Genomic DNA, 25,722 nt, shown 5'->3' with positions numbered 1-25,722 from the left:
TTCTTTGTTATGGAGGTGACCAAGAGCTCGTTGTAAACGGTTACACCGATGCAAGTTGGAACACTGATCCTGATGACTCTAAGTCACAATCTGGGTACGTGTTTATATTGAATGGTGCTGCAGTAAGCTGGGCAAGCTCGAAGCAGTGCACGGTGGCGAAGTCTTCAACAGAATCGGAGTACATAGCGGCTTCAGAGGCTTCATCAGAAGCGGTATGGATGAAGAGGTTCATTGTAGAGCTTGGTGTGGTTCCTAGTGCATTGGACCCATTAATCATTTACTGTGATAACATGGGTGCCATCGCCAATGCACAAGAGCCAAGGTCACACAAGAGGCTGAAGCATATCAAGCTGCGTTACCACTCGATTCGCGAGTACATCGAAGATGGAGAAGTAAAGATTTGCAAAGTACACACTGATCTGAATGTAGCAGATCCGTTGACTAAAGCTCTCCCTAGGGCAAAGCATGACCAACACCAGAATGCCATGGGTGTTAGGTATATTACAATGTAATCTAGATTATTGACTCTAGTGCAAGTGGGAGACTGAAGGAGATATGCCCTAGAGGCAATAATAAAGTGGTTATTATTTATATCTTTATGTTTATGATAAATGTTTATATATCATGCTAGAATTGTATTAACCGAAACATTAGTACATGTGTGATATGTAGACAAACAAGAAGTCTCTAGTATGCCTCTTAAACTAGCTTGTTGATTAATGGATGATTAGTTTCATAATCATGAACATTGGATGTTATTAATAACAAGGTTATGTCATTGTATGAATGATATAATGGACACACCCAATTAAGCGTAGCATAAGATCTCGTCATTAAGTTATTTGCTATAAGCTTTCGATACATAGTTACCTAGTCCTTATGACCATGAGATCATGTAAATCACTTATACCGGAAAGGTACTTTGATTACACCAAACACCACTGCGTAAATGGGTGGCTATAAAGGTGGGATTAAGTATCCGGAAAGTATGAGTTGAGGCATATGGATCAACAGTGGGATTTGTCCATCCCGATGACGGATAGATATACTCTGGGCCCTCTCGGTGGAATGTCGTCTAAATGTCTTGCAAGCATATGAATGAGTTCATAAGAGACCACATATCATGGTACGAGTAAAGAGTACTTGTCAGGAGACGAGGTTGAACAAGGTATAGAGTGATACCGAAGATCAAACCTCGGACAAGTAAAATATCGCGAGACAAAGGGAATTGGTAATGTATGTGAATGGTTCATTCGATCACTAATGTCATCGTTGAATATGTGGGAGCCATTATGGATCTCCAGATCCCGCTATTGGTTATTGGTCGGAGTGAGTACTCAACCATGTCCGCATAGTTCACGAACCGTAGGGTGACACACTTAAAGTTGGATGTTGAAATGGTAGTACTTGAATATGGAATGGAGTTCGAATATTTGTTCGGAGTCCCGGATGAGATCCCGGACATCACGAGGAGTTCCGGAATGGTCCGGAGAATAAGATTCATATATAGGATGTCATTTTATGTGAATTAAAATATCGCGGAAGGTTCTATGGAAGGTTCTAGAAGGTTCTAGAAAAGTCCGGAAGAAACCACCAAGGAAGGTGGAGTCCACATGGGACTCCACCTCCATGGCCGGCCAACCCTAGTGGGGGAGGAGTCCCAAGTGGACTCCCCCTTAGGGGGCCGGCCACCCCCCCATATGGGAGGTGGAAACCCCACCTTTGGTGGGAGTCCTAGATGGGCTAGGTTTCCCCCTCTTATGGAAGGTTTTTGGTTCGGGTCTTATTCGAAGACTTGGACACCAACCCTTGGGGATCCACCTATATAATGAGGGGCCAAGGGAGGGGGCCGGCCACCCCAAAGACCACAAGCTGGCCGCCCCATTGAAGTGGCCGGCCACCCCCTCCCAAACCCTAGCCGCCCCCCTCTCCTCCATATCTCCCGCGTAGCTTAGCGAAGCTCCGCCGGACTTCTTCACCGCCACCGACACCACGCCGTCGTGCTGTCGGATTCAAGAGGAGCTACTACTTCCGCTGCCCGCTGGAACGGGGAGGTGGACGTCGTCTTCATCAACAACCGAACGTGTGACCGAGTACGGAGGTGCTGCCCGTTCGTGGCGCCGGAACCGATCGTGATCAAGATCTTCTACGCGCTTTTGCAAGCGGCAAGTGATCGTCTACCGCAGCAACAAGAGCCTCCTCTTGTAGGCTTTGGAATCTCTTCAAGGGTGAGACTCGATATCCCCTCGTTGCTACCGTCTTCTAGATTGCATCTTGGCTTGGATTGCGTGTTCGCGGTAGGAAAATTTTTGTTTTCTATGCAACGTTATCCTACAGCAGCAGCATCCGCATTGTCACCTTGTACACTGCCATCATCATCATGCGGTGGTTGTTGTGGTTGCACCATCGTACGTATCTCAGCAACAGCGTGTGTCAACGCTTGTATAGATTCTTGCATAGTTGTCACGGATGTTTGAACGGCGTGAACCGCTGTAGTCGCCTCATCGACCTTCAAGTGGACACCTTGCATTTCCTTGTCCAACACATCACTAGCAACTCGGATTTCACGTTGCAAATGATCACGAAGACCCTCATATTCACGCCAAGTAACTGGTGTATCGTCGGGCTTTTTCTGCATCACGTCAAACTCAGAAGAAGACATGATTAGTAGGTTAGTGCACTAAACAAAAATCTTTGGTGGTACTCTCACAACTCACTCAAAACTGATAAGAAAGGTAAATCTTACCGTTCCAAAGTGAATTAGTATTGCTTACCAACTTGGATTGACGGACTAGTGCACGGATGTAGCGAAGCGAATATCCAGGGTATAAGAACAAATCACACGACAAAGTAGGATATATGTGGGGCTGTAGGTGGGCTACCTATTTGCACCAATAACAAGCTCTAGCGCTGACCGTAGACAACCAATGATACTCACACAAGGCGTTATAATGGGGCAATGCAACTATATGTGGGAAAAGTTGCAATGCACAAGAGAGACGCTAGCCAAGCTCAACGAGACAGGCACAAGATTGCTCAACTACGGGTGCAGTAAAGTAAACTTAGGCCTTCACTTGATTCAACTAGCACAACACTTTTCTTTTTGGATTTTTCATTTGTATAACACACGCAGCTATGTAGCTCTTTTTGCTTCTTTTCAATTTGCTCTTTTTTTTTTTGATATATGACACAACTCCTTGATAACACGGCCAACAGAAATATGCAAAGCACCGATAACCTAACGAGCAGCCTGTCGAGCGGTAAAACTAGTCTCTTCTGGGGAAGTTCCTAGTCACTTTATATCGATAGGCTGTGTCTATGGTTGGGAACAAGCACACTGTACGCTATGTGGACTCGGAGTAACAAAACTGACACCACTAGATATAGTAACACAAGATGATAGAGTAAACTCAAAACCCTAAAATACTAGATAGAAAGAAAAGATACGCAAAAACAACTACGAAAAGCAACTAAAACTCGAAATTAGTGCAAGCTAAGGCTATGGTAAACCCTAACCCTAACTTTTTATGGCTTTTTCTGGATAGGAAACACTCACAACTCAACTATGGGGTGGATTGTGGATGGCTTACCGAGGAAAACTGGAGCTCTGATACCAAGATGATAAGGGGTCGCCCGATCTTCTCAGTAAGCGACGGGTGGTGATGAACACGTGATGGTAGCAGCGGATGAAATCGATGATGATGAGGAGGATAACTTGTATGACACCGATGAAGTCTCTCGATTGATTCCTGATGCCAATGCAACAGCTCTCAACCCTGCAAGATATTCGCAACTCCACACACTTGCGCACGTAGCCGCCGACCACGAAGCGGTAGATTGCAATCTTCTAATCCCCAATGGAACAGCAGATCACACAAACTTTCAGTAGCATAAAACTCCAGATCGCAACGAATTGGAGAGTTGGGGAACAATAGTTTTGCTTAGCAAACAACTACGAACTAGGGTTTATCTTAAACGTGGTCTAAAGCAGCTAGAGGGTCGTCCAAGGCACTTATATAGGCGTCCGGGACGAGTTCTGGTCGAAAAGATACAAGAATAACCGACCCAGAATAGATCTGGTCGAGACAGACTCGGACTGGTCCGGTCTGGAATCCGTTCGACCGGGCTGTGGACCGGGCGGGCCGGTCTGTGGTCCGGTCAACCGGGCTGGCAACCGGAAACTTCGCAACTTTCCGGTTTTTGCCCGGTACGATAAATCTCATCCGGTTGGCGGCCGGTTGGCGACCGGTCGACCGGGCCAGGGACCGGGCTGGCCGGTCTGGGAGCCGGTCTGACCGGGTTCTGGACCGGCCTGGACGTCGTCTTCTCCTCTCGTGCATGCCTCCCGCTCCTCCCTCGCGCGTCCATGAGATATCTTCATGTCCAGCTCCATGTCCAGCTTCACGGCCATCTTGACGTCCGTCTTCATGTCCAGCTGCTCCTCTCCTCGTGCGATGCTCGTCTCTTCTTGATACCTGATGATACATAAGTAATAGGACTTAGGCAGTATAAAGTTCTCATCAATCAAAGTATCGTTTAGAAACAAGTTCACCTGTTGTTTAAGTAGCTTCGCACGAGCTCTTGTAATTGGTCCAATCCGAACTTCATTGGACTTGAGCTTCACAGCAGGTTCATCTTCATTTATCAATGACGGAGGTAGTGGTGTAGTAGGGATGTCCTCATCACATCACCTTCCTGACCAGGTATAGGTCAGGTGGCACGCCCTTGCACCAGCATCGGACGTGCGTGCCGAGTCTTTGCGGGCCGTCGCTCGGAGGGACCAGGGCCAGCCGCAGTCCTGGGAGCCTCCCGGCTCTACTGTGTTGCCCGTCGCTGCTCGCCGGTGGGTTTCTGACCGCAACAGCCACCAAGGAACTGGACTAGGAGGTCGTCCTGCTGGTTGTGGACATAGTGAGAGGAAACCCCTACTCCGAGTAATTCAGGAGTTTGGGCTCCCATAAGGAAAAGTTTAGGAGTACTGTATAAACATGAACAACATATATACAAGTGTCATCTGAGATGACTACGATCTAGGTTGAAGCACGACATTACATTCTATAGTAACAACAACATGATGCATAGTACGTGCTATGACCCGCTCTCGTACCCCCTATTCTTCTAGAAGAGGGGCTAGGATGGCATCCGAATCTCCATAGATGTGATGTGCCTTTGATCGTTGCCCACCAACCAAGAGCGGAGAGTGAGAATGATTTAACTTTGCCTAGCTGTGCTATAACTCAGATGATGACAGAGGGGATGCTTGAAAGGCGAGTATTTCAAAAAAAGTTGGAAAAACTTAATTAGGAAGAATAACAATGGGGTTGTCACCTTGAGAAGAAAAGGAGGAAGGACCACGAAGTGACCCTTAAGGCTTTGTTTGGCACTACAATTTTGGTGGGATTAGTGGTACTAATTCCCACCAAACTTCAAATTCCCACTTGTTCCTAAGAACATGTTTGGTTCTAGTGTATTAGCCTATTTTAATCCCCATCTTTTCCCACTATTCTTCAAATGTAGTTTATTTTTTCTATTACCAATACACTACTCCTACTTAGTGGATTTGAGGGGATTGTGTGACGGTAGGGCTTTCACCCAATCCATCGGAAGATTATCCCCACTAGGCGGAGAAGCCCAAGGCGGAGGGATGCTAGACCAACTCCTAGCCCAACCCTATGACCTGGACAAAGGGGAGGCAACCGGGCTCGCCATCCTCCTCTCCCAGCACCTGGGGCCACCGCCGTGCACATGCCGACTAGCATCTCCGAGGAAGAGGCACTCAGGCTGGCCATGCAGGCTTCACTGCCCCCGTCGCCGCCCCTGTCGCCATTGGATCAGTGGCCTGATCCTCCGCCTGATCCTCCTCCACCGTCGCCGTACCACATGTTGGCGCCGACGCCCAACTATAGCCGTGGGAGATGTCGGTAGCCGTCGACCTGACCGGTGTCCGCTGCGACGACAATCAGTAGATGCCAATGTAGGCTAGGGCTTGCAGGCCTCGGAGGCTATTTTTAGATTTCGTTGTATTTTTTTTATTTTTCCTATGTAAATTATGTTTTAAATCAATGAATTTTATAAAAAAAGTTCTAAATGGGGTTGCTTCCGAACAAACATATGAGGCAACGAGTTTAATTTCGTGGCAGCGGCCCAACCTAAAAAACACAAACAGTCGTGACCTCCAAAACAGGTTCGGGCAGCTAAGATGCCCTAATCCCCATAAAAACTCTGATACCATAAGAAGACCCAGGGTGTCAACCGATATTTAGGAGGAGAGTTATTGAGTTTCACAGGTGGTTCAACACTCCTAATTATTAAAACATGGATAATTTCGTTCTTACACTTTGTGAGCGTACTCAAGGGTAGAAGCGTTCAGTCAAGAAGAAGGGGCGTTAGATTGACATGTTTGTGAGATTGAGGGAGTTTTTTTTTTTGAGGAAAACTACCGTCCATTAAGATGCATGGACCTCTCTCATTACATGAAAACTAAAACCCACAGGGGGTAAACCCAACCACACATGGCGTCCAGCTGGGAGCGTCGTCGCCATCCGAGCAAGATTGTGTGCATCGGTATTGGATTTCCGGCCTTCATGACAGAAGGAGACGCCTCCTCTCCGCCTCGCCATGATCTGAACTTCCCTGGTAATGTGACTGAACCGCCCAAGAGAAGAGCCCAACAGCCCCTGCACCACTTCCATGCAGTCCGAGGCAACCATCACGTCGCCAATATCCAGATCCGCTGCCAACGCCAAGCTCTCCCGACAGGCCATCGCCTCGAGGCACCCCGGGTCCATGACGCCCTCAAACACCACAGCTGACGCCCCAAGGAACACACCCTCCGGCGACCAGCAAACAGCGCCCACCGAGCCTCTGCACCTCGTCTTAGCAACAGCTGCATCAGCGTTGATTTTGTGCTGCCCACTCGGAGGAGGAAGCCAACGCGGCACCGCTGGCTGTCCACCCCCCGTTGTCTTTACCTTTTTGTTCCCACACTCGCCCAGGTCCTTTATGAACGATTCGATGAAACAATGCGTCGATAAAGGGCTCTGGTATATCTCCTCATGGATCGCCTTTCGCCGCGCATGCCATAACGCCCAAAGGGTGATCACCATACGCACGAACTCGTCCTGGCTGAGAGTTTCCATCATGACAAACAGCCATTGCCTAGCCGAAGGTTCTGTCATGAGACTTATATGCTCCACGATGGTTGATTCTGTAAGGGCCCAAACACACCGCGACATATTGCACTCAATGAGTGAGTGGCGCCATGAGTCCTCCTGCCCACATATCGAACAACAAGGAGAAGGAGCCATATTTCTTCTGTGCCGGACATCTCCCGTGGGAAGGGAGCAGTGAGCCAGCCGCCACAAGAAAATCCGTACCTTAGATGGTACCTTGCATTTCCACAACTTAGTCCATTCCCTCTCTTCCATCTGAGACGACGACGCCGCTGGTCGCCGTTCAATATAATCCTCCCGAGTCTTTTTAACCGTAACCAAAACTCGGTACGCTGATCTGACAGAGAAAATTCCAGACTTCTCAAAATGCCAAGCCCAGAAATCATCCTGCACCCGCATGCATAGTGGAATACCTCTGATTACTTCCACGTCCATGGGGAGGAAAAACTCCTGAAGCTTCTCCACATTCCACGCAGCCGTGCTGCGGTCAATATAGTCACTTACTACACCTGGAGCATCCGCCTTGATTGGTGCCACCGGGGTGAGTCGGGAATCCCTCGGCAGCCAGTTATCGCGCCACGCATCAGTGGTGGAACCATCTCCAATCCTGCGTATCAAGCCTAGCTTCAAGGTATCCCGCCCTTCCAGGATCGCCCGCCATATCTGGGACGGATGTGTGCCCAACGATGCCGACAGGAGGTCCGTATGGGGGAAATACACCGCCTTAAGCACTCTTGCACTTAACGAGGCCGGCTCCTGCAGGAGACGCCACGCCTGGCGTGCGAGAAGAGAGAGGTTGAAGAGTTCGATGTCGCGGAACCCCAGCCCTCCCATATACTTCGGTTGGGTCATCTTCTCCCATGACACCCAACTTGTTCTTCTTTTTCCATCCTTGCTGCCCCACCAGAATTTCCGCAGCATAGCATTGATATGATCACACAGCCCCTGAGGTAGTTTAAAACAGGACATTGAGAAGGTTGGCACAGCCTGCGCAACAGATTTGATGAGAATCTCCTTTCCGCCCACAGACAACAATTGCTCCAACCAACCCAACACCTTCTTCCAAACCTTATCTTTGAGGTATTTAAAGGCCCCATTCTTGGACCGGCCTACTCCTGAAGGCATTCCTAGATATTTCTCACTCAACGTTTCCCTGTTAACATCGAGCTCCGTCTTGACACTTTCTTTTATTGCCGCTGGACATCTCTTGCTAAAAAAGATAGAAGATTTGTCCATATTAATTCTCTGACCCGATGCATCACAGTATCTTGTCAGAACCTCTTTTACCTCCGCAGCTCCCTCATAACAAGCTCTGAAGAACAGCATGCTATCATCTGCAAAGAGGAGGTGGTTCACAGCCGGAGCTGTAGAGGCCACCTGAATACCATTAAGCGCTGATGAATGATCTTGTGATTTTAATAGGCACGAAAGGCCCTCTGCTTCCAACAGAAACAAATAAGGGGAGATGGGATCTCCCTGGCGAATCCCCCTCGAAGGCCGGAACTCCTCCTGCGGTACTCCATTGAAGAGGACCGAGAAGGATACTGTCGTCACGAGCCGCATAATTAGCGATACCCATGCCGAGCTGAAGCCAAGTCGGAGCATAATCGCCTCCAGATATGGCCACTCCACCCTGTCATACGCCTTCCGCATATCCAGCTTCAGCGCACAGAACCGGTCCTTCTTGGCTCTCGAGTGCTTCATAAAATGGAGGCATTCATAGGCAGTAATGATATTATCAGTGATCAATCTACCAGGCACAAAGGCAGACTGTTCCTCTGATATGATCTCTGGCAAGACCCCCTTCAACCTGTTCGCAGCAACCTTGGACGCTACCTTGTATATCACATTGCACAGGCTGATCGGGCGAAACTCCCCAAGCTCCTTTGGACTTGCTACCTGTTGCGGTCAAAACCCACCGGCGGGCAGCGACGGGCAACACAGTAGAGCCGGGAACAACTTAGGGCTGCGGCTGGCCCTGGTCCCTCCGAGCGACGGCCCGCAAAGCCTCTGGTACCCACGTCCGATGCTGATGCAAGGGCGTGCCACCTGACCTATACCTGGTCAGGAAGGTGATGGAGATGCCTCGCTTAGTTTCCTGCATGGCATACACGTAAACATTAAATACGAGCCTCGATCGGCTCTCAGGTTATCCTGTGAATCGGCTCAAGGAGCCGATCCACCCATGATTCGTACGAGGTGCACGAATATATGGTGGTCCTGCTTGATCAAGATAAAGCTAAAACGATCTACGACGATTTAGGGTTTTCACCGCATAATCGGATCATCCTACTCACGATTGGGCCTTGCGGCCACGCACGGTGATCGTAAGCCGATCCTAGACAAGGCCTAAAAACCAACACGAGGTTGATCCCCGGAACATCCTGTCTAGGACTAGCAAACGACACCCTACGTGCCGCTGGATCCTCCAACCCTTTGTAAGACCTAACTATTGCAGATATTAAACTAATCCTTGAAGAACAAGGAGCAACCGTAACGGATCGGATCTACTAAATAATGATCAAGCGGGGTGCCGCCCCCACACCTAAGATAGGTGTGAGGGCGGCTAGATATGCAAGGGTCGCACTACGATAGCATGTTAAACGAAGAACTATGCTAACCCTAACACATCTATGATAACTACGTTGCTCGCCATCAAAAAGGCTTCAGTACGAGCAACGCATGAACAACATAAAGCTTCTGCTGCCTAGATCGCAAGATGCGATCTAGGCAGCATGATGCTTACCGGTAGAAACCCTCGAGACGAAGGAGTTGGCGATGCGCCGAGATTGATTTGTTGGTTGAACGTTGGTTGTTGTTTATTCCATAAACCCTAGATACATATTTATAGTCCAGGGGACTTTCTAATTTAGGCGTGCACCTAACCGTGCACGGGTAAAACTCTATCTCTTAATCTAAGATGCGATCTACTATATTACAGATATATGGGCAATCTAGCCCAACTTTGCATATAAGGCCGATTCACGTATTTCTTCCGTATATAATCTTTAAGCCCACCTTGATCGCGGCCCACTTCTGACTTGGTCAAATTCTGGTGATAACACATGCCCCCCTGGTTTTGGAATTGATAATTCCAAAATCACTCTGTTTTCTCTTCGTCGGGTCATGTCGTGGCAGAGCAGAACCGTCGTAGCATTCTTCATGATGATGCCCTGTCTTCTCAACTATTCCGCGTGATTTGACCGTTGTCTTTGGGCACCGCCTCCTCGGAAACTGCTGTGGCATTGAATTTCTACTATAGCCCCTTTATTTAACCGCTCTGAGCAGTTTGCCACTTCACCACCTTGCTCTGTTCTGGCCATCAGCACCCAAAAAACCCCCAATCTCCCATAGCCATGTCTTCCTCTTCTTCCTCTTCCACCTCGTTGGTCTTCTCTGACTCCTCCTCATCCCGCGAGCCGACGCCGGAGTGGGACTCGTTGGCGGCGCACGACATCCTCGCCCCAACGACGTGGGACAAGGAGGAACACGATTCCTCCATCTGGTCTAAGGATGACAAATCCCTGACCGACGGAGAGGGCGACCTTCAATTCCTCGTCGAAGGGGAAGAAGAGGCGGAGAGCGAGGATGACCGCTTCTCCTGGGACGATTTCACCTCCTCCGAGGAAGAGGCAGAGGAGGAGGACGACGACGACGACTCCCTCGAAGGTTATCCACCAGCGAAGCGCCTCCGCACCTGGTGGGACGACGACAGCGATGACGACGATGAGGAAGATGAGGCTCCCGTAGAAGTCTACGGAAGCTCTGATGAGGAGCCTCTCAGCAGCTGCGCCGGAGGCAGCGACGACGAGGGCAGCAACGGCCCCTAGACTAGGGATCAGTATTAGTAGCCGGCTTTTGCCCTCCTCTTCCCTGAGCAATCGGCTCTTTCTTTGTAAGAAATCCCTCTATTAATGAAGAAAATATCCCTCCATTAATTTTGCTTCCTTGTCAACTTTGCCGATCGTCGAATGGAGCTGTCGTACAGAGAGCCGATAGCAGAACATCGGCTCGCATTGCGATCTGAGGCCAAGCTGTTGCTTAAACACGCAGTCCAACAGGCCTCAATAGGCCTAATTCTCGTCCAAACCATCGGATTGAACTCCCCAGCAACCCACTAGGAGATTCGTCTCACACATCATGATTTCTGGCCTGAACCGATTCCGTTAACTTGCTAATTTGAGCTTATTCCTCTAGAGTCGATATCAGCGTACCGGCTTTGTTATTCTGAAGTCGATGCCCGTGCATCGGCTGTTTTGCATACTGTTATCTCCGTATGTTTTCTCAAGTCGATGTCTGCGCGTCGGCTGTGATTTTCTTTTTTACTGGCCGATTAAAATCGGCCCCCATATCTTACTGCCCATCATCCCACATGCTTGGGAAATACTTCTTGAGGTGTTGACCATTGACAGCTACTGGGAACTTCTCGCCGTCCAACTCTTCCAACATGTATGCATTACCCTTCAAGGCCTGGACAACTTTGTACGGACCGTGCCAATTAGGAGACCATTTGCCATATGCCTTGTCCCTGGTTCCTAACGGCAACGCAGCTTCCCATACTAGATCACCAACTTGAAACTCCTTTGGTCTAACCTTCTTATTGTAGGCACGAGCCACCCTGGCTTTGTTCTCCTTAATCTTCTCCAATGACCAAAGCCTAAGTTCTGTTGCGTCCTCAATAGTGTCACTCATCAAGGCTGCATATTCTTCAGCTGTCAGATCATTCTGAAACGTGACACGTCTTGATCCAGCCGTAATTTCCCAAGGTAATACGGCTTCCTGTCCATAGACAAGCTGGTACGGCGAAGTCTTTATAGCTCCATGGCACGACATGCGGTAGGCCCATAACGCTTCTGATAACTTCTCATGCCAATCCCTAGGGTTCTCGTCAATTTTCCTCTTGATCAGCCTGATTAGGCTCTGATTGGACGCTTCAGCTTGCCCATTAGCTTGAGCATAGTACGGAGATGATCGGATCAGTTTAATCCCCATGTCATCGCAGAACTTCCTGAATTCTTTAGAAACAAAGACCGAACCTCCATCGGTCGTGATAGTTTGGGGAATCCCGAACCTATGAATGACGTGTTCTTTCACAAACTTGATCACATCTTCTGATTTCACCTTCTTCATAGGGACGGCTTCCACCCACTTGGTGAAGTAATCTGTGATAACCAAAATCCATTCATGTTTTTTGCTCGATGCCGGATGGATTTTGCCGATCATATCCATGCCCCACCCCCGAAACGGCCAAGGCTTGATGATAGGGTTCATCGCTGATGCTGGTACCATCTGAATCTTCCCGAACATCTGGCACGCTTGGCACCCCTTGTAATAATTGAAGCAATCTTCAAGCATGGTGGGCCAATAAAACCCTGATCGCCTGATTAGCCACTTCATCTTATGAGCCGACTGATGAGTTCCACGGGCGCCTTCATGCACCTCATGTAAGAGCCGATTAGACTCAGTTGGTCCCAGGCACTTGAGTAGCAGCCCTTCCAACGTCCTGTAGAACATGTCGTCTCCTATGAGGACATACTTCATGGCTTTGTATCTTATCCGTTTAGGTGCCCCCCGAGCCGAATCTTTTAAGTAATTAAGGATTTCGGCTCTCCAATCATCCTGTTCCAGGAATTGTACCTGAACTTCCGACCCGTCAGCTATATCTATGTAGCCTGACGCCATTTGTGCGAGATTGTTGGCCTCGGTGTTTTGGGATCTTGGGACCCAATTAAAGTTGATGTACCGAAACTGTGTCATCAACTCACGGCATTCCATCCAATATGGGAAAAGCGATTCACTCTCGCACTTATATTCATCCGTGAGCTGGTTAATCACCAACTTAGAGTCTCCAAAAAGCTCTACTGCTTCCGTCCCGGCTTCCAGTAGCAACTCCATTCCCTTACGTATTGCCTCATATTCTGCTGCGTTGTTGGTGCAAGGGGTAGATAATCTAATGGAGAAGGAGTATTCTGCCCCCCGAGGCGACACGAGCAGAATGCCGATGCCACAACCATCGTCGCAAGCCGATCCATCGAAGAACATAGCCCATGCACGTATAGATAGTGCTGCTATATTGGTACTGATCCGTTCAGCGATAAGATCGGCCAACGCTTGTCCCTTGACTGCTTTCGCAGGCTGATACCGGAGATCGAACTCTGACAACGCAAACATCCACTTACCAAGTCGGCCTTTCACAACAGGGGCCGACAACATGTGCTTGACAACATCTGACTTGCATATGACGATGATCTCTGCCGTCAAAAGGATGTGATGAAGCTTGGTGCAGGTAAAGAACAGGCAGAGGCAAAGTTTCTCGACCTCAGGATATCTTGTCTCCGCGTCCAGCATCCTTCTGCTGAGGTAGAAAACGACCTTTTCAACGCCCTCGTAGAGTTGCACTACTACCGAAGCGATGGATGTGTCAGCTACTGATAAGTAGATGTAGAACGGCCTGTCTTGCTGGGGCGGAACTAGCACAGGCGGCGTCATCAGATACCGCTTAATCTCATCAAACGCCTGTTGCTGTTCTGCCCCCCAGTGAAACTCGTCGTCAGATTTAGTTTTCACCAGCGCCATGAACGGCTCGATTCGCCCTGACAGATTAGAGATGAATCATCGGACGAAATTGATCTTGCCGATGAGACGTTGGAGCTCCTTTTTCGTGGTTGGCGGCTGCATGGTACGCACCGCCTCCTGACTTTTCAGGCCGATCTCAATTCCCCGTTCATGAACCAGAAATCCTAGGAATTGACCAGCCGTCACGCCAAAGGCACACTTCTTCGGATTCATTCTCAGTCCGAATTTCCGAGTTCGGTCTAGGACGCGCCGTAAATCATCCAAGTGTCCCTCCATGGAGACAGACTTGACTACCACGCCGTCGATATAGATCTCCACCAACTTACCGATCAGATCATGAAATATATAATTCATGGCGCGTTGGTACGTTGCACCAGCATTCTTCAACCCAAAGGTCATGACTACATATTCAAACAAGCCTACTGCCCCTGGCACTCTGAATGCGGTCTTGTGTATATCTTCCGGAGCCATGAAGATCTGGTTATAGCCGGCGTTGCCATCCATGAAGCTCAACACCTTGTGGCCAGCAGCGGCATTTATCAACGTTTCTGCCACAGGCATCGGATACTCGTCCTTTGGAGTGGCTCTATTGAGATCTCAGAAATCGATGGCCACACGCCACCGGCCGTCCTTCTTCTCTACAGGAACGATACTGGAGATCCACTCAGCATACCTGCATGGCCTGATGAACCCGGCGGCCAACATTTTCTCGATCTCTTTCTTGACTTCTTCCAGAATTTCGGCCCTCATCTGACGTGCTCTTTGTTGGAATGGCCGAAATCCTTTCTTAAGGGGGAGCCGATGTTCAATGATGCTCCTGTCTAACCCAGGCATCTCCGTGTAATCCCATGCAAAGCAATCTGGGTATTCCTTTAACAGAGCTATCATCTGTCCCCTGAGCTGTGGATCTAACTTCTTGCTGATAAAAGTCGGTCGCGGCTTATCCCCAGGACCAATGTCAACTTCCTCTAGCTCATCAGCCGATGTAAACCCATACCCTAGCTTTCCGTCCCCTGTGAGGTCGACGCCACATACTGGGAGAGCAGGTGGTACGGATAATAAGGGCCGATCGCTAGAATCGGCTTTGATCTTGATCATCACCAGGATCTTTTGGCAGTGTCGGGGCCGATCGCGTGGAGCAGCTTCTTCCTTATCTTCGCTATGAGAGCAGCTGCCCTCGTCTCTACCCTCATCAGGGAGGTGCCCCAATTCTACCATGTTGATGTTGAACGAGTATCTTGGCTGGCACCTCCCAGGGTCAGTGTCATTAACCCTGTCAACGGCGCATGACGGTGAATTAGGCACTTCTGGTGCCGCCAATGCGAATGGCGACGGTGGACGGGACTGAAGTGGCACTTTTCCTTGGTAGGTCCCGAGAGCTGGTTCTAATAGAGAGTGCTGATACTTCATGACCTCCTTGATCATCCGAACGGCGACATGCTCCAAAGTATTCACCAGGCTCTCAGAATGGCGATGCAACGAGTGAGTCACCATGCCGCTAATCGCCTGGCGCAGGGCCCTGGTACGTTCTTCTGACGGGACGGATAGGTCCACTCCATCGAGCGCGCCTTCCGATGAGAACCCCTTCCACCTGATGCCATGTGAACGGGTTCTGTGAAATGAGCCGATGAGGTCGGCTTCGAGGATGGCTTTGACCTCGTCATGCTTCTTCTTGAGCTCGTCGGTCAGATCCTCGTACGTGACTGGCGTGCCGTCCGCCATCTCAGATGTAGATGGCGATGTGGTTGATGTAGACGATTGTCCCGCCGGGCGTGCCAGAATGTGTTGCGGTCAAAACCCACCGACGGGCAGCGACAGGCAACACAGTAGAGCCGGGAACAACTTAGGGCTGCGGCTGGCCCTGGTCCCTCCGAGCGACGGCCCGCAAAGCCTCTGGTACCCACGTCCGATGCTGATGCAAGGGCGTGCCACCTGACCTATACCTGGTCAGGAAGGTGATGGAGATGCCTCGCTTAGTTTCCTGCATGGCATACACGTAAACATTAAATACGAGCCTCGATCGGCTCTCAGGTTATTCTGTGAATCGGCTCAAGGAGCCGATCCACCCATGATTCGTACGAGGTGCACGAATATATGGTGGTCCTGCTTGATCAAGATAAAGCTAAAACGATCTACGACGATTTAGGGTTTTCACCGCATAATCGGATCATCCTACTCACGATTGGGCCTCGCGGCCACGCATGGTGATCGTAAGCCGATCCTAGACAAGGCCTAAAAACCAACACGAGGTTGATCCCCGGAACATCCTGTCTAGGACTAGCAAACGACACCCTACGTGCCGCTGGATCCTCCAACCCTTTGTAAGGCCTAACTATTGCAGATATTAAACTAATCCTTGAAGAACAAGGAGCAACCGTAACGGATCGGATCTACTAAATAATGATCAAGCGGGGTGCCGCCCCCACACCTAAGATAGGTGTGAGGGCGGCTAGATATGCAAGGGTCGCACTACGATAGCATGTTAAACGAAGAACTATGCTAACCCTAACACATCTATGATAACTACGTTGCTCGCCATCAAAAAGGCTTCAGTACGAGCAACGCATGAACAACATAAAGCTTCTGCTGCCTAGATCGCAAGATGCGATCTAGGCAGCATGATGCTTACCGGTAGAAACCCTCGAGACGAAGGAGTTGGCGATGCGCCGAGATTGATTTGTTGGTTGAACGTTGGTTGTTGTTTATTCCATAAACCCTAGATACATATTTATAGTCCAGGGGACTTTCTAATTTAGGCGTGCACCTAACCGTGCACGGGTAAAACTCTATCTCTTAATCTAAGATGCGATCTACTATATTACAGATATATGGGCAATCTAGCCCAACTTTGCATATAAGGCCGATTCACGTATTTCTTCCGTATATAATCTTTAAGCCCACCTTGATCGCGGCCCACTTCTGACTTGGTCAAATTCTGGTGATAACACTACCTTCGGAATCAGAACAATGAACGTTTTGTTGATGATCTCCGGAGTATCCTGTCCCTTTAGAATTCGAAGGACAGCCATAGTAACCTCATCACCACAGACATCCCAGTGGCGCTGAAAAAAATGCGCGGGGAAACCATCCGGGCCCGGCGCCTTCGTCGGGTACATCTCAAACAACGCGTCCTTTACCTCCTTAGCCGTGAAAGGGGCGTCCAGCTTCCTATTCATCGCCTCCCCGACCCTTCTTGGGACACAGTTCAGCACCTGGTCCATGTTCGCCACACCCTCTGAAGTATATAAGTGCTGGTAGAAATCCTTGGCAACACGTCCCATCTCTCCTTCATCAGTTACCACTGTACCATCTTGATTGATCAGCTCCGAGATTTTATTTCTCTTCTTCCGCTGACTAGCTCGCAGATGAAAGAATCTCGTATTCCTATCTCCTTCAGACAGCCACTGTATGCGAGACCGTTGGCGCCACATGACCTCCTCACAGGACAGCAGCTCCGCAAGTCTCTCCACAATTTTTGTCTCCTCGTATGATGTACCATGTCTACCCGGCCGTGACCGTAGCTCGCCCAGCTCCCGCTGAAGCGTGCGGATTTGATGACGGACACTGCCAAAGGTCTCACGGTTCCAGACGGTCAGCTGCCTTGAAACACCCTCTAGTTTGCTTCTCAGCTCCGACACATTTCTGCTCCTGTCCGATCTCCAGGAGTCCGCCAGAAAATCGGAGAACTGCTCATGGTTCTCCCCCTCCTTTCCTGTAGACAGTGTTGGGCCTCCAAGAGCAGAGGTTTGTAGAACAGCAGCAAGTTTTCCCTTAAGTGGATCACCCAAGGTTTATCGAACTCAGGGAGGAAGAGGTCAAAGATATCCCTCTCATGCAACCCTGCAACCACAAAGCAAGAAGTCTCTTGTGTCCCCAACACACCTAATAGGTGCACTAGTTCGGCGAAGAGATAGTGAAATACAGGTGGTATGAATATATATGAGCAGTAGCAACGGTGCCAGAAAATAGCTTGCGGGCGTGTAGTTGATGGTGGTAGTATTGCAGCAGTAGTAACACAGTAAAACAGTAAACAAGCAGCGATAGCAGTATTTAGGAACAAGGCCTAGGGATTACACTTTCACTAGTGGACACTCTCAACATTGATCACATAACAGAATAGATAAATGCATACTCTACACTTTTGTTGGATGATGAACGCATTGCGTAGGATTACACGAACCCTCAATGCCGGAGTTAACAAGCTCCACAATTTGTTCATATTTTAGTAACCTTTAGTGTAAGATAGATCAACAGACTAAACCAAGTACTAGCATAGCATGCACACTGTCACCTTCATGCATATGTAGGAGGAATAGATCACATCAATATTATCATAGCAATAGTTAACTTCGCAATCTACAAGAGATCATGATCATAGCATAAACCAAGTACTAACACGGTGCACACACCGTCACCTTTACACACGTGCAGGAGGAATAGACTACTTTAATAACATTGCTAGAGTAGCACATAGATGAATAGTGATACAAAACTCATATGAATCTCAATCATGTAAAGCAGCTCATGAGATTATTGTATTGAGGTACATGGGAGAGAGATGAACCACATAGCTACCGGTACAGCCCCGAGCCTCGATGGAGAACTACTCCCTCCTCATGGGAGCAGCAGCGGTGATGAAGATGGCGGTGGAGATGGCAGTGGTGTCGATGGAGAAGCCTTCCGGGGGCACTTCCCCGTCCCGGCGGCGTGCCGGAACAGAGACTCCTGTCCCCCAGATCTTGGCTTCGCGATGGCGGCGGCTCTGGAAGGTTTCTGTGGGTTTCGTCGAACGCATCAGGGTTTTCGCGACGGAGGCTTTATATAGGCGAAGAGGCGGCGCAGGAGGGTCGAAGGGGTGCCCACACCATAGGGTGGCGTGGGCCCCCCTGGCCGCGCCGGCCTAGGGTTTGGTGGGCCTGTGCCCCCTCCCTGGTGGTTCTCGTGTGTTCTGGATGCTTCCGGTGAAAATAGGAACCTGGGCGTTGATTTCGTCCAATTCCGAGAATATTTCGTTACTAGGATTTCTGAAACCAAAAACAGCAGAAAACAGAGGCGGCACTTCGGCATCTTGTTAATAGGTTAGTTCCAGAAAATGCACAAATATGACATAAAGTGTGCATAAAACATGTAGATAACATCAATAATGTGGCATGGAACATAAGAAATTATCGATACGTCGGAGACGTATCAGCATCCCCAAGCTTAGTTCTGCTCGTCCCGAGCAGGTAAAACGATAACAAAGATAATTTCTGGAGTGACATGCCATCATAACTTTGATCAAACTATTTGTAAAGCATATGTAGTGAATGCAGTGATCAAAACAATGTATATGACATGAGTAAACAACTGAATCATAAAGCAAAGACTTTTCATGAATAGTACTTCGAGACAAGCATCAATAAGTCTTGCATAAAAGTTAACTCATAAAGCAATAAATTCATAGTAGAGACATTGAAGCAACACAATGGAAGATTAAGTTTCAGCGGTTGCTTTCAACTTGTAACATGTATATCTCATGGATAGTTGTCAATGCAAAGCAATATAACAAATGCAATATGCAAATATGTAGGAATCAATGCACAGTTCACACAAGTGTTTGCTTCTTGAGAGGGAGAGAAATAGGTGAACTGACTCAACATAAAAGTAAAAGAATGGTCCTTCAAAGAGGAAAGCATCGATTGCTATATTTGTGCTAGAGCTTTGATTTTGAAAACAAGAAACAATTTTGTCAACGGTAGTAATAAAGCATATGTATCATGTAAATTATATCTTACAAGTTGCAAGCCTCATGCATAGTATACTAATAGTGCCCGCACCTTGTCCTAATTAGCTTGGACTACCGGATCATCACAATGCACATGTTTTAACCAAGTGTCACAAAGGGGTACCTCTATGCCGCCTGTACAAAGTTCTAAGGAGAAAGCTCGCATTGGATTTCTCGCTATTGATTATTCTTCAACTTAGACATCCATACCGGGACAACATAGACAACAGATAATGGACTCCTCTTTTATGCATAAGCATGTAACAACAATTAATAATTTTCTCATATGAGATTGAGGATATATGTCCAAAACTGAAACTTCCACCATGGATCATGGCTTTAGTTAGCGGCCCAATGTTCTTCTCTAACAATATGCATGCTTAACCATAAGGTGGTAGATCTCTCTTACTTCAGACAAGACGAACATGCATAGCAACTCACATGATATTCAACAAAGAATAGTTGATGGCGTCCCAGAAACATGGTTATCGCACAACGAGCAACTTAATAAGAGATAAAGTGCATAAGTACATATTCAATACCACAATAGTTTTTAAGCTATTTGTCCCATGAGCTATATATTGTAAAGGTGAAGAATGGAAATTTAAAGGTAGCACTCAAGCAATTTACTTTGGAATGGCGGAGAAATACCATGTAGTAGGTAGGTATGGTGGACACAAATGGCATAGTGTTGTTTGGCTCAAGGATTTGGATGCATGAGAAGTATTCCCTCTCGATACAAGGATTAGGCTAGCAAGGTTGTTTGAAGCAAACACAAGCATGAACCAGTGCAGCAAAACTCACATAAAAGACATATTGAAAACATTATAAGACTCTACACCGTCTTCCTTGTTGTTCAAACTCAATACTAGAAATTATCTAGACCTTAGAGAAACCAAATATGCAAACCAAATTATAGCATGCTCTATGTATTTCTTCATTAATGGGTGCAAAGCATATGATGCAAGAGCTTAATCATGAGCACAACAATTGCCAAGTATCACATTACCCAAGACATTTATAGCAATTACTACATGTATCATTTTCCAATTCCAACCATATAACAATTTAACGAAGGAGAAACTTCGCCATGAATACTATGAGTAGAAGCTAAGGACATACTTGTCCATATGCTACAGCGGAGCGTGTCTCTCTCCCATAAAGTGAATGCTAGGATCCATTTTATTCAAACAAAACAAAAAAACAAAAACAAACCGACGCTCCAAGCAAAGCACATAAGATGTGATGGAATAAAAATATAGTTTCAGGGGAGGAACCTGATAATGTTGTCGATGAAGAAGGGGATGCCTTGGGCATCCCCAAGCTTAGACGCTTGAGTCTTCTTGATATATGCAGGGGTGAACCACCGGGGCATCCCCAAGCTTAGACTCTTCACTCTTCTTGATCATAGTATATCATCCTCCTCTCTTGACCCTTGAAAACTTCCTCCACACCAAACTCGAAACAAGCTCATTAGAGGGTTAGTGCATAATCAAAAACTCACATGTTCAGAGGTGACACAATCATTCTTAACACTTCTGGACATTGCCCAAAGCTACTGGAAGGTAATGGAACAAAGAAATCCACCCAACACAGCGAAAGAAGCAATGTGAAATAAAAGGCAGAATCTGTCAAAACAGAACAGTCCGTAAAGACGAATTTTAAAATGGCACCAGACTTGCTCAGATGAAAATGCCCAAATTGAATGAAAGTTGCGTACATATCTGAGGATCACTCACGTAAATTGGCATAATTTTCTGAGTTACCTACAGAGAATTTTGCCCAGATTCGTGACAGCAAAGAAAACAGTTTCTGCGCAGTAATCCAAATCTAGTATTTACTTTTCTATCAAAGACTTTACTTGGCACAACAAAACACAAAACTAAGATAAGGAGAGGTTGCTACAGTAGTAAACAACTTCCAAGACACAAATATAAAACAAAGTACTGTAGCAAAATAACACATCGGTTATCTCCCAAGAAGTTCTTTCTTTATAGCCATTAAGATGGGCTCAGCAGTTTTAATGATGCACTTGCAAGAAATAGTATTTGAAGCAAAAGAGAGCATCAAGAAGCAAATCCAAAACATATTTAATTCTAACATGCTTCCTATGCATAAGAATCTTGTAAATAAACAAGTTCATGAAGAGCAAAGTAACAAGCATAGGAAGATAAAACAAGTGTAGCTTCAAAAATTTCAGCACATAGAGAGGTATTTTAGTAACATGAAAATTTCTACAACCATATTTTCCTCTCTCATAATAACTTTCAGTAGTGTCATGAGCAAACTCAACAATATAACTATCACATAAAGCATTCTTATCATGAGTCTCATGCATAAAATTATTACTCTCCACATAAGCATAATCAATTTTATTAGTTGTAGTGGGAGCAAATTCAACAAAGTAGCTATCATTATTATTCTCATCATCAAATATAGGAGGCATATTGTAATCATAATCAAATTCACTCTCCATAGTAGGTGGCAACAAAAGACTACTATCATTATAATCATCATAAATAGGAGGCAAAGTATCATCAAAGAAAATTTTCTCCTCAATTCTTGGGGGACTAAAAAGATCATGCTCATCAAAGCCAGCTTCCCCAAGCTTAGAATTTTCCATAGCATTAGCAACAATAGTGTTCAAAGTATTCATAGTAATAACATTCCCATTAGCATGCATATAAAGTTCCATGGGTTTTTTAATTCTCTCTTCAAACACATCATGTCCTAATTCAAGATAAAGTTCATAAAGATCTCTCATATTTTTGTTGTTTTCCATTATGCCTAACTAGTGTAAAACAAGAAACAAAAAGTTGCAATTGCAGGATCTAAAGGAAATAGCTTCGAGCACAAACACAATGGCGCCAGAAAAGTACTTTACCTGGAACCGAAGTATGAGTGCCTTTTTACCTTTCCTCCCCGGCAACGGCGCCAGAAAATAGCTTGATGTCTACGTTCCCCCTCCTTTCCTGTAGACAGTGTTGGGCCTCCAAGAGCAGAGGTTTGTAGAACAGCAGCAAGTTTTCCCTTAAGTGGATCACCCAAGGTTTATCGAACTCAGGGAGGAAGAGGTCAAAGATATCCCTCTCATGCAACCCTGCAACCACAAAGCAAGAAGTCTCTTGTGTCCCCAACACACCTAATAGGTGCACTAGTTCGGCGAAGAGATAGTGAAATACAGGTGGTATGAATATATATGAGCAGTAGCAACGGTGCCAGAAAATAGCTTGCGGGCGTGTAGTTGATGGTGGTAGTATTGCAGCAGTAGTAACACAGTAAAACAGTAAACAAGCAGCGATAGCAGTATTTAGGAACAAGGCCTAGGGATTACACTTTCACTAGTGGACACTCTCAACATTGATCACATAACAGAATAGATAAATGCATACTCTACACTTTTGTTGGATGATGAACGCATTGCGTAGGATTACACGAACCCTCAATGCCGGAGTTAACAAGCTCCACAATTTGTTCATATTTTAGTAACCTTTAGTGTAAGATAGATCAACAGACTAAACCAAGTACTAGCATAGCATGCACACTGTCACCTTCATGCATATGTAGGAGGAATAGATCACATCAATATTATCATAGCAATAGTTAACTTCGCAATCTACAAGAGATCATGATCATAGCATAAACCAAGTACTAACACGGTGCACACACTGTCACCTTTACACACGTGCAGGAGGAATAGACTACTTTAATAACATTGCTAGAGTAGCACATAGATGAATAGTGATACAAAACTCATATGAATCTCAATCATGTAAAGCAGCTCATGAGATTATTGTATTGAGGTACATGGGAGAGAGATGAACCACATAGCTACCGGTACAGCCCCGAGCCTCGATGGAGAACTACTCCCTCCTCATGGGAGCAGCAGCGGTGATGAAGATGGCGGTGGAGATGGCAGCGGTGTCGATGGAGAAGCCTTCCGGGGGCACTTCCCCGTCCCGGCGGCGTGCCGGAACAGAGACTCCTGTCCCCCAGATCTTGGCTTCGCGATGGCGGCGGCTCTGGAAGGTTTCTGTGGGTTTCGTCGAACGCATCAGGGTTTTCGCGACGGAGGCTTTATATAGGCGAAGAGGCGGCGCAGGAGGGTCGAAGGGGTGCCCACACCATAGGGTGGCGCGGGCCCCCCTGGCCGCGCCGGCCTAGGGTTTGGTGGGCCTGTGCCCCCTCCCTGGTGGTTCTCGTGTGTTCTGGATGCTTCCGGTGAAAATAGGAACCTGGGCGTTGATTTCGTCCAATTCCGAGAATATTTCGTTACTAGGATTTCTGAAACCAAAAACAGCAGAAAACAGGAACTGGCACTTCGGCATCTTGTTAATAGGTTAGTTCCAGAAAATGCACAAATATGACATAAAGTGTGCATAAAACATGTAGATAACATCAATAATGTGGCATGGAACATAAGAAATTATCGATACGTCGGAGACGTATCAGCATGTCCCACGTTTTGTGGCGCTCATCCACCTGAGCTTCACCATATACCACAGTGAGGCGCCAGGGGTCCTTCCCCTCTTCCGTAACCACAGTGTCAAGATGGTACTGAGAATAGGGTAAAATCTCGATCTTTATTACATCATTATTCCAAAACAAACCCAGACCGCCACTGTGGCCTGCACTACTAACAGCGAAACTCTTATTGAAACCTAAGCTGCGAGCTAAAGACTCCACCCGAGCCCTGTGAAGCTAGGTCTCCACGACAAAGAGCAAGGACGGTGCATATTTCTCCGCCAACACACGGAGATCACGGACTGCCGCAGGACCTCCCAGACCACGGCAGTTAATTCCCAAAACACTCATTGGGACTGGCGGCCCCCATCTGAGGCCGCCGAACCAGTCACGGTAGTGTTCTTCTTCAAGGCAGGCTGCTTCTTCGAACGCTTTTGTTCTCGTGCAGATGGTGGTGGAGGCGGTGTGCCCTCTCTCGGGGCATAGAGCTTCTCCCCCTCGTTGCCACCAAAGTCCAACTTTTTCTGCGTTCCGCCCTTGCCCCCCTCCGCTATGACCCCCGGCTCCTTCCAAGTCAGTACAAGACCTCAGTAGCTGCTGTACCACATGTAGCCTCTTTAACAGGGCTCACCTCCGTCAAACTTGCATCAGTGGACGAACGTTTGTGGCTGTCAACTATCGCTCCACCTCCAAGGCCACGACCAGCGCCACGCCCTGCGTCCCTGATGCCGCGCCCAGACCGGCCTCCCCCTCCTCTCCCTTGCGGCATCTCCTGCCTGGCCCCATGCATCACACCCGCAGCCTGCCGACTATCACCTCTGCCATGAATTCTAGCCCGATTCCAGGGCGTGTCAGCCAGCATCCAGGTGCCAAAACTCACTCTACCAGGAGAGTGTACTCCCGACCCGCATTCCTCCTGCTCATGCCCGAGAAAGCCACAAATCGCACAGAACAGCGGTATCTTCTCATACTTAACTTTCATGATCACCTGCTCCCCTCCTTCCGGCTTGAAAGAAACAAACCGTGTTAGGCACTTTCGAACATCAATCCAGACTCTCGCTCTGACGAAGTCACCTTCCCCCGAGCCATTATTGTTCATATCAATGGCGATCACTTCGCCAATATCCTTCGCCAATTCCGTAACAAGACCCCTCTTACGGTACAGCTCAGGCACATCCAGAATCCTCACCCATGCATGGATCCTGTTCAGTTCCACCGTTGTCGCACGGCAGCTACCGTCATACTTCTCTATCAGCAATCCATGATCCCGAAACAGCCACGGGCCCTGCTCCGTAATCTTCTTCCAATCACCCAGACAATTCGCCTGTACAAGAAATTTGTTCCCCTCCAACTCCCGAAATCCTATCTCCTGAGCCGGGGCCCAAGCAAAGATCATGGTCTTCTTCAGAGATGCCGAGCTGAAAGGTCTCGTAGTCAACAGCTTCATTACCGCCATCCACTTCGATTCCTCCTTTAACGCCTCCACATCCCTCTTCGCCACAAACACGCCACCAATATCCTCCCCCTTAAGGTCCAGACTGCGCAGCAACTCCTCAAGCGACGGCTCACGTACCGCCTGATCCTTCGTCCTACTTGCCTCCCCGTTCTCCTGTGCCTCCGCCATGCCCCAGATCCTATCAACCACCCTGCTCCGGAGAAAAACACACCGCCAAGGCCGGGCAGCCGACTATGTCGACCCCTGGATCAGCCCGAGCGGAGTTCCCGTGCGCGGATGGGATGGATCGG

General features: G+C 47.8%; 1 protein-coding gene across 1 annotated transcript; it reads right to left on the bottom strand.

Moving 5' to 3' along the window:
- Nucleotides 1-5,776: 5,776 nt before the first annotated feature.
- On the bottom strand, nt 5,777-25,600 carry LOC127303198 (uncharacterized). Its single transcript, XM_051333956.1, has 4 exons — nt 24,580-25,600; nt 16,700-17,460; nt 6,513-9,071; nt 5,777-5,947 (listed from the first exon to the last, which is right to left on the bottom strand). Exons 1-4 carry the CDS (start codon nt 25,598-25,600, stop codon nt 5,777-5,779), a joined length of 4,512 nt encoding a protein of 1,503 aa, XP_051189916.1.
- Nucleotides 25,601-25,722: the final 122 nt, after the last annotated feature.

The sequence above is a fragment of the Lolium perenne genome, chromosome 5 (assembly GCF_019359855.2).
Source record: "Lolium perenne isolate Kyuss_39 chromosome 5, Kyuss_2.0, whole genome shotgun sequence".
NCBI lineage: Eukaryota > Viridiplantae > Streptophyta > Magnoliopsida > Poales > Poaceae > Lolium > Lolium perenne.
Note: the sequence above shows the minus strand (reverse complement) of the source record. Positions and strands in the feature narration are given on the sequence as shown.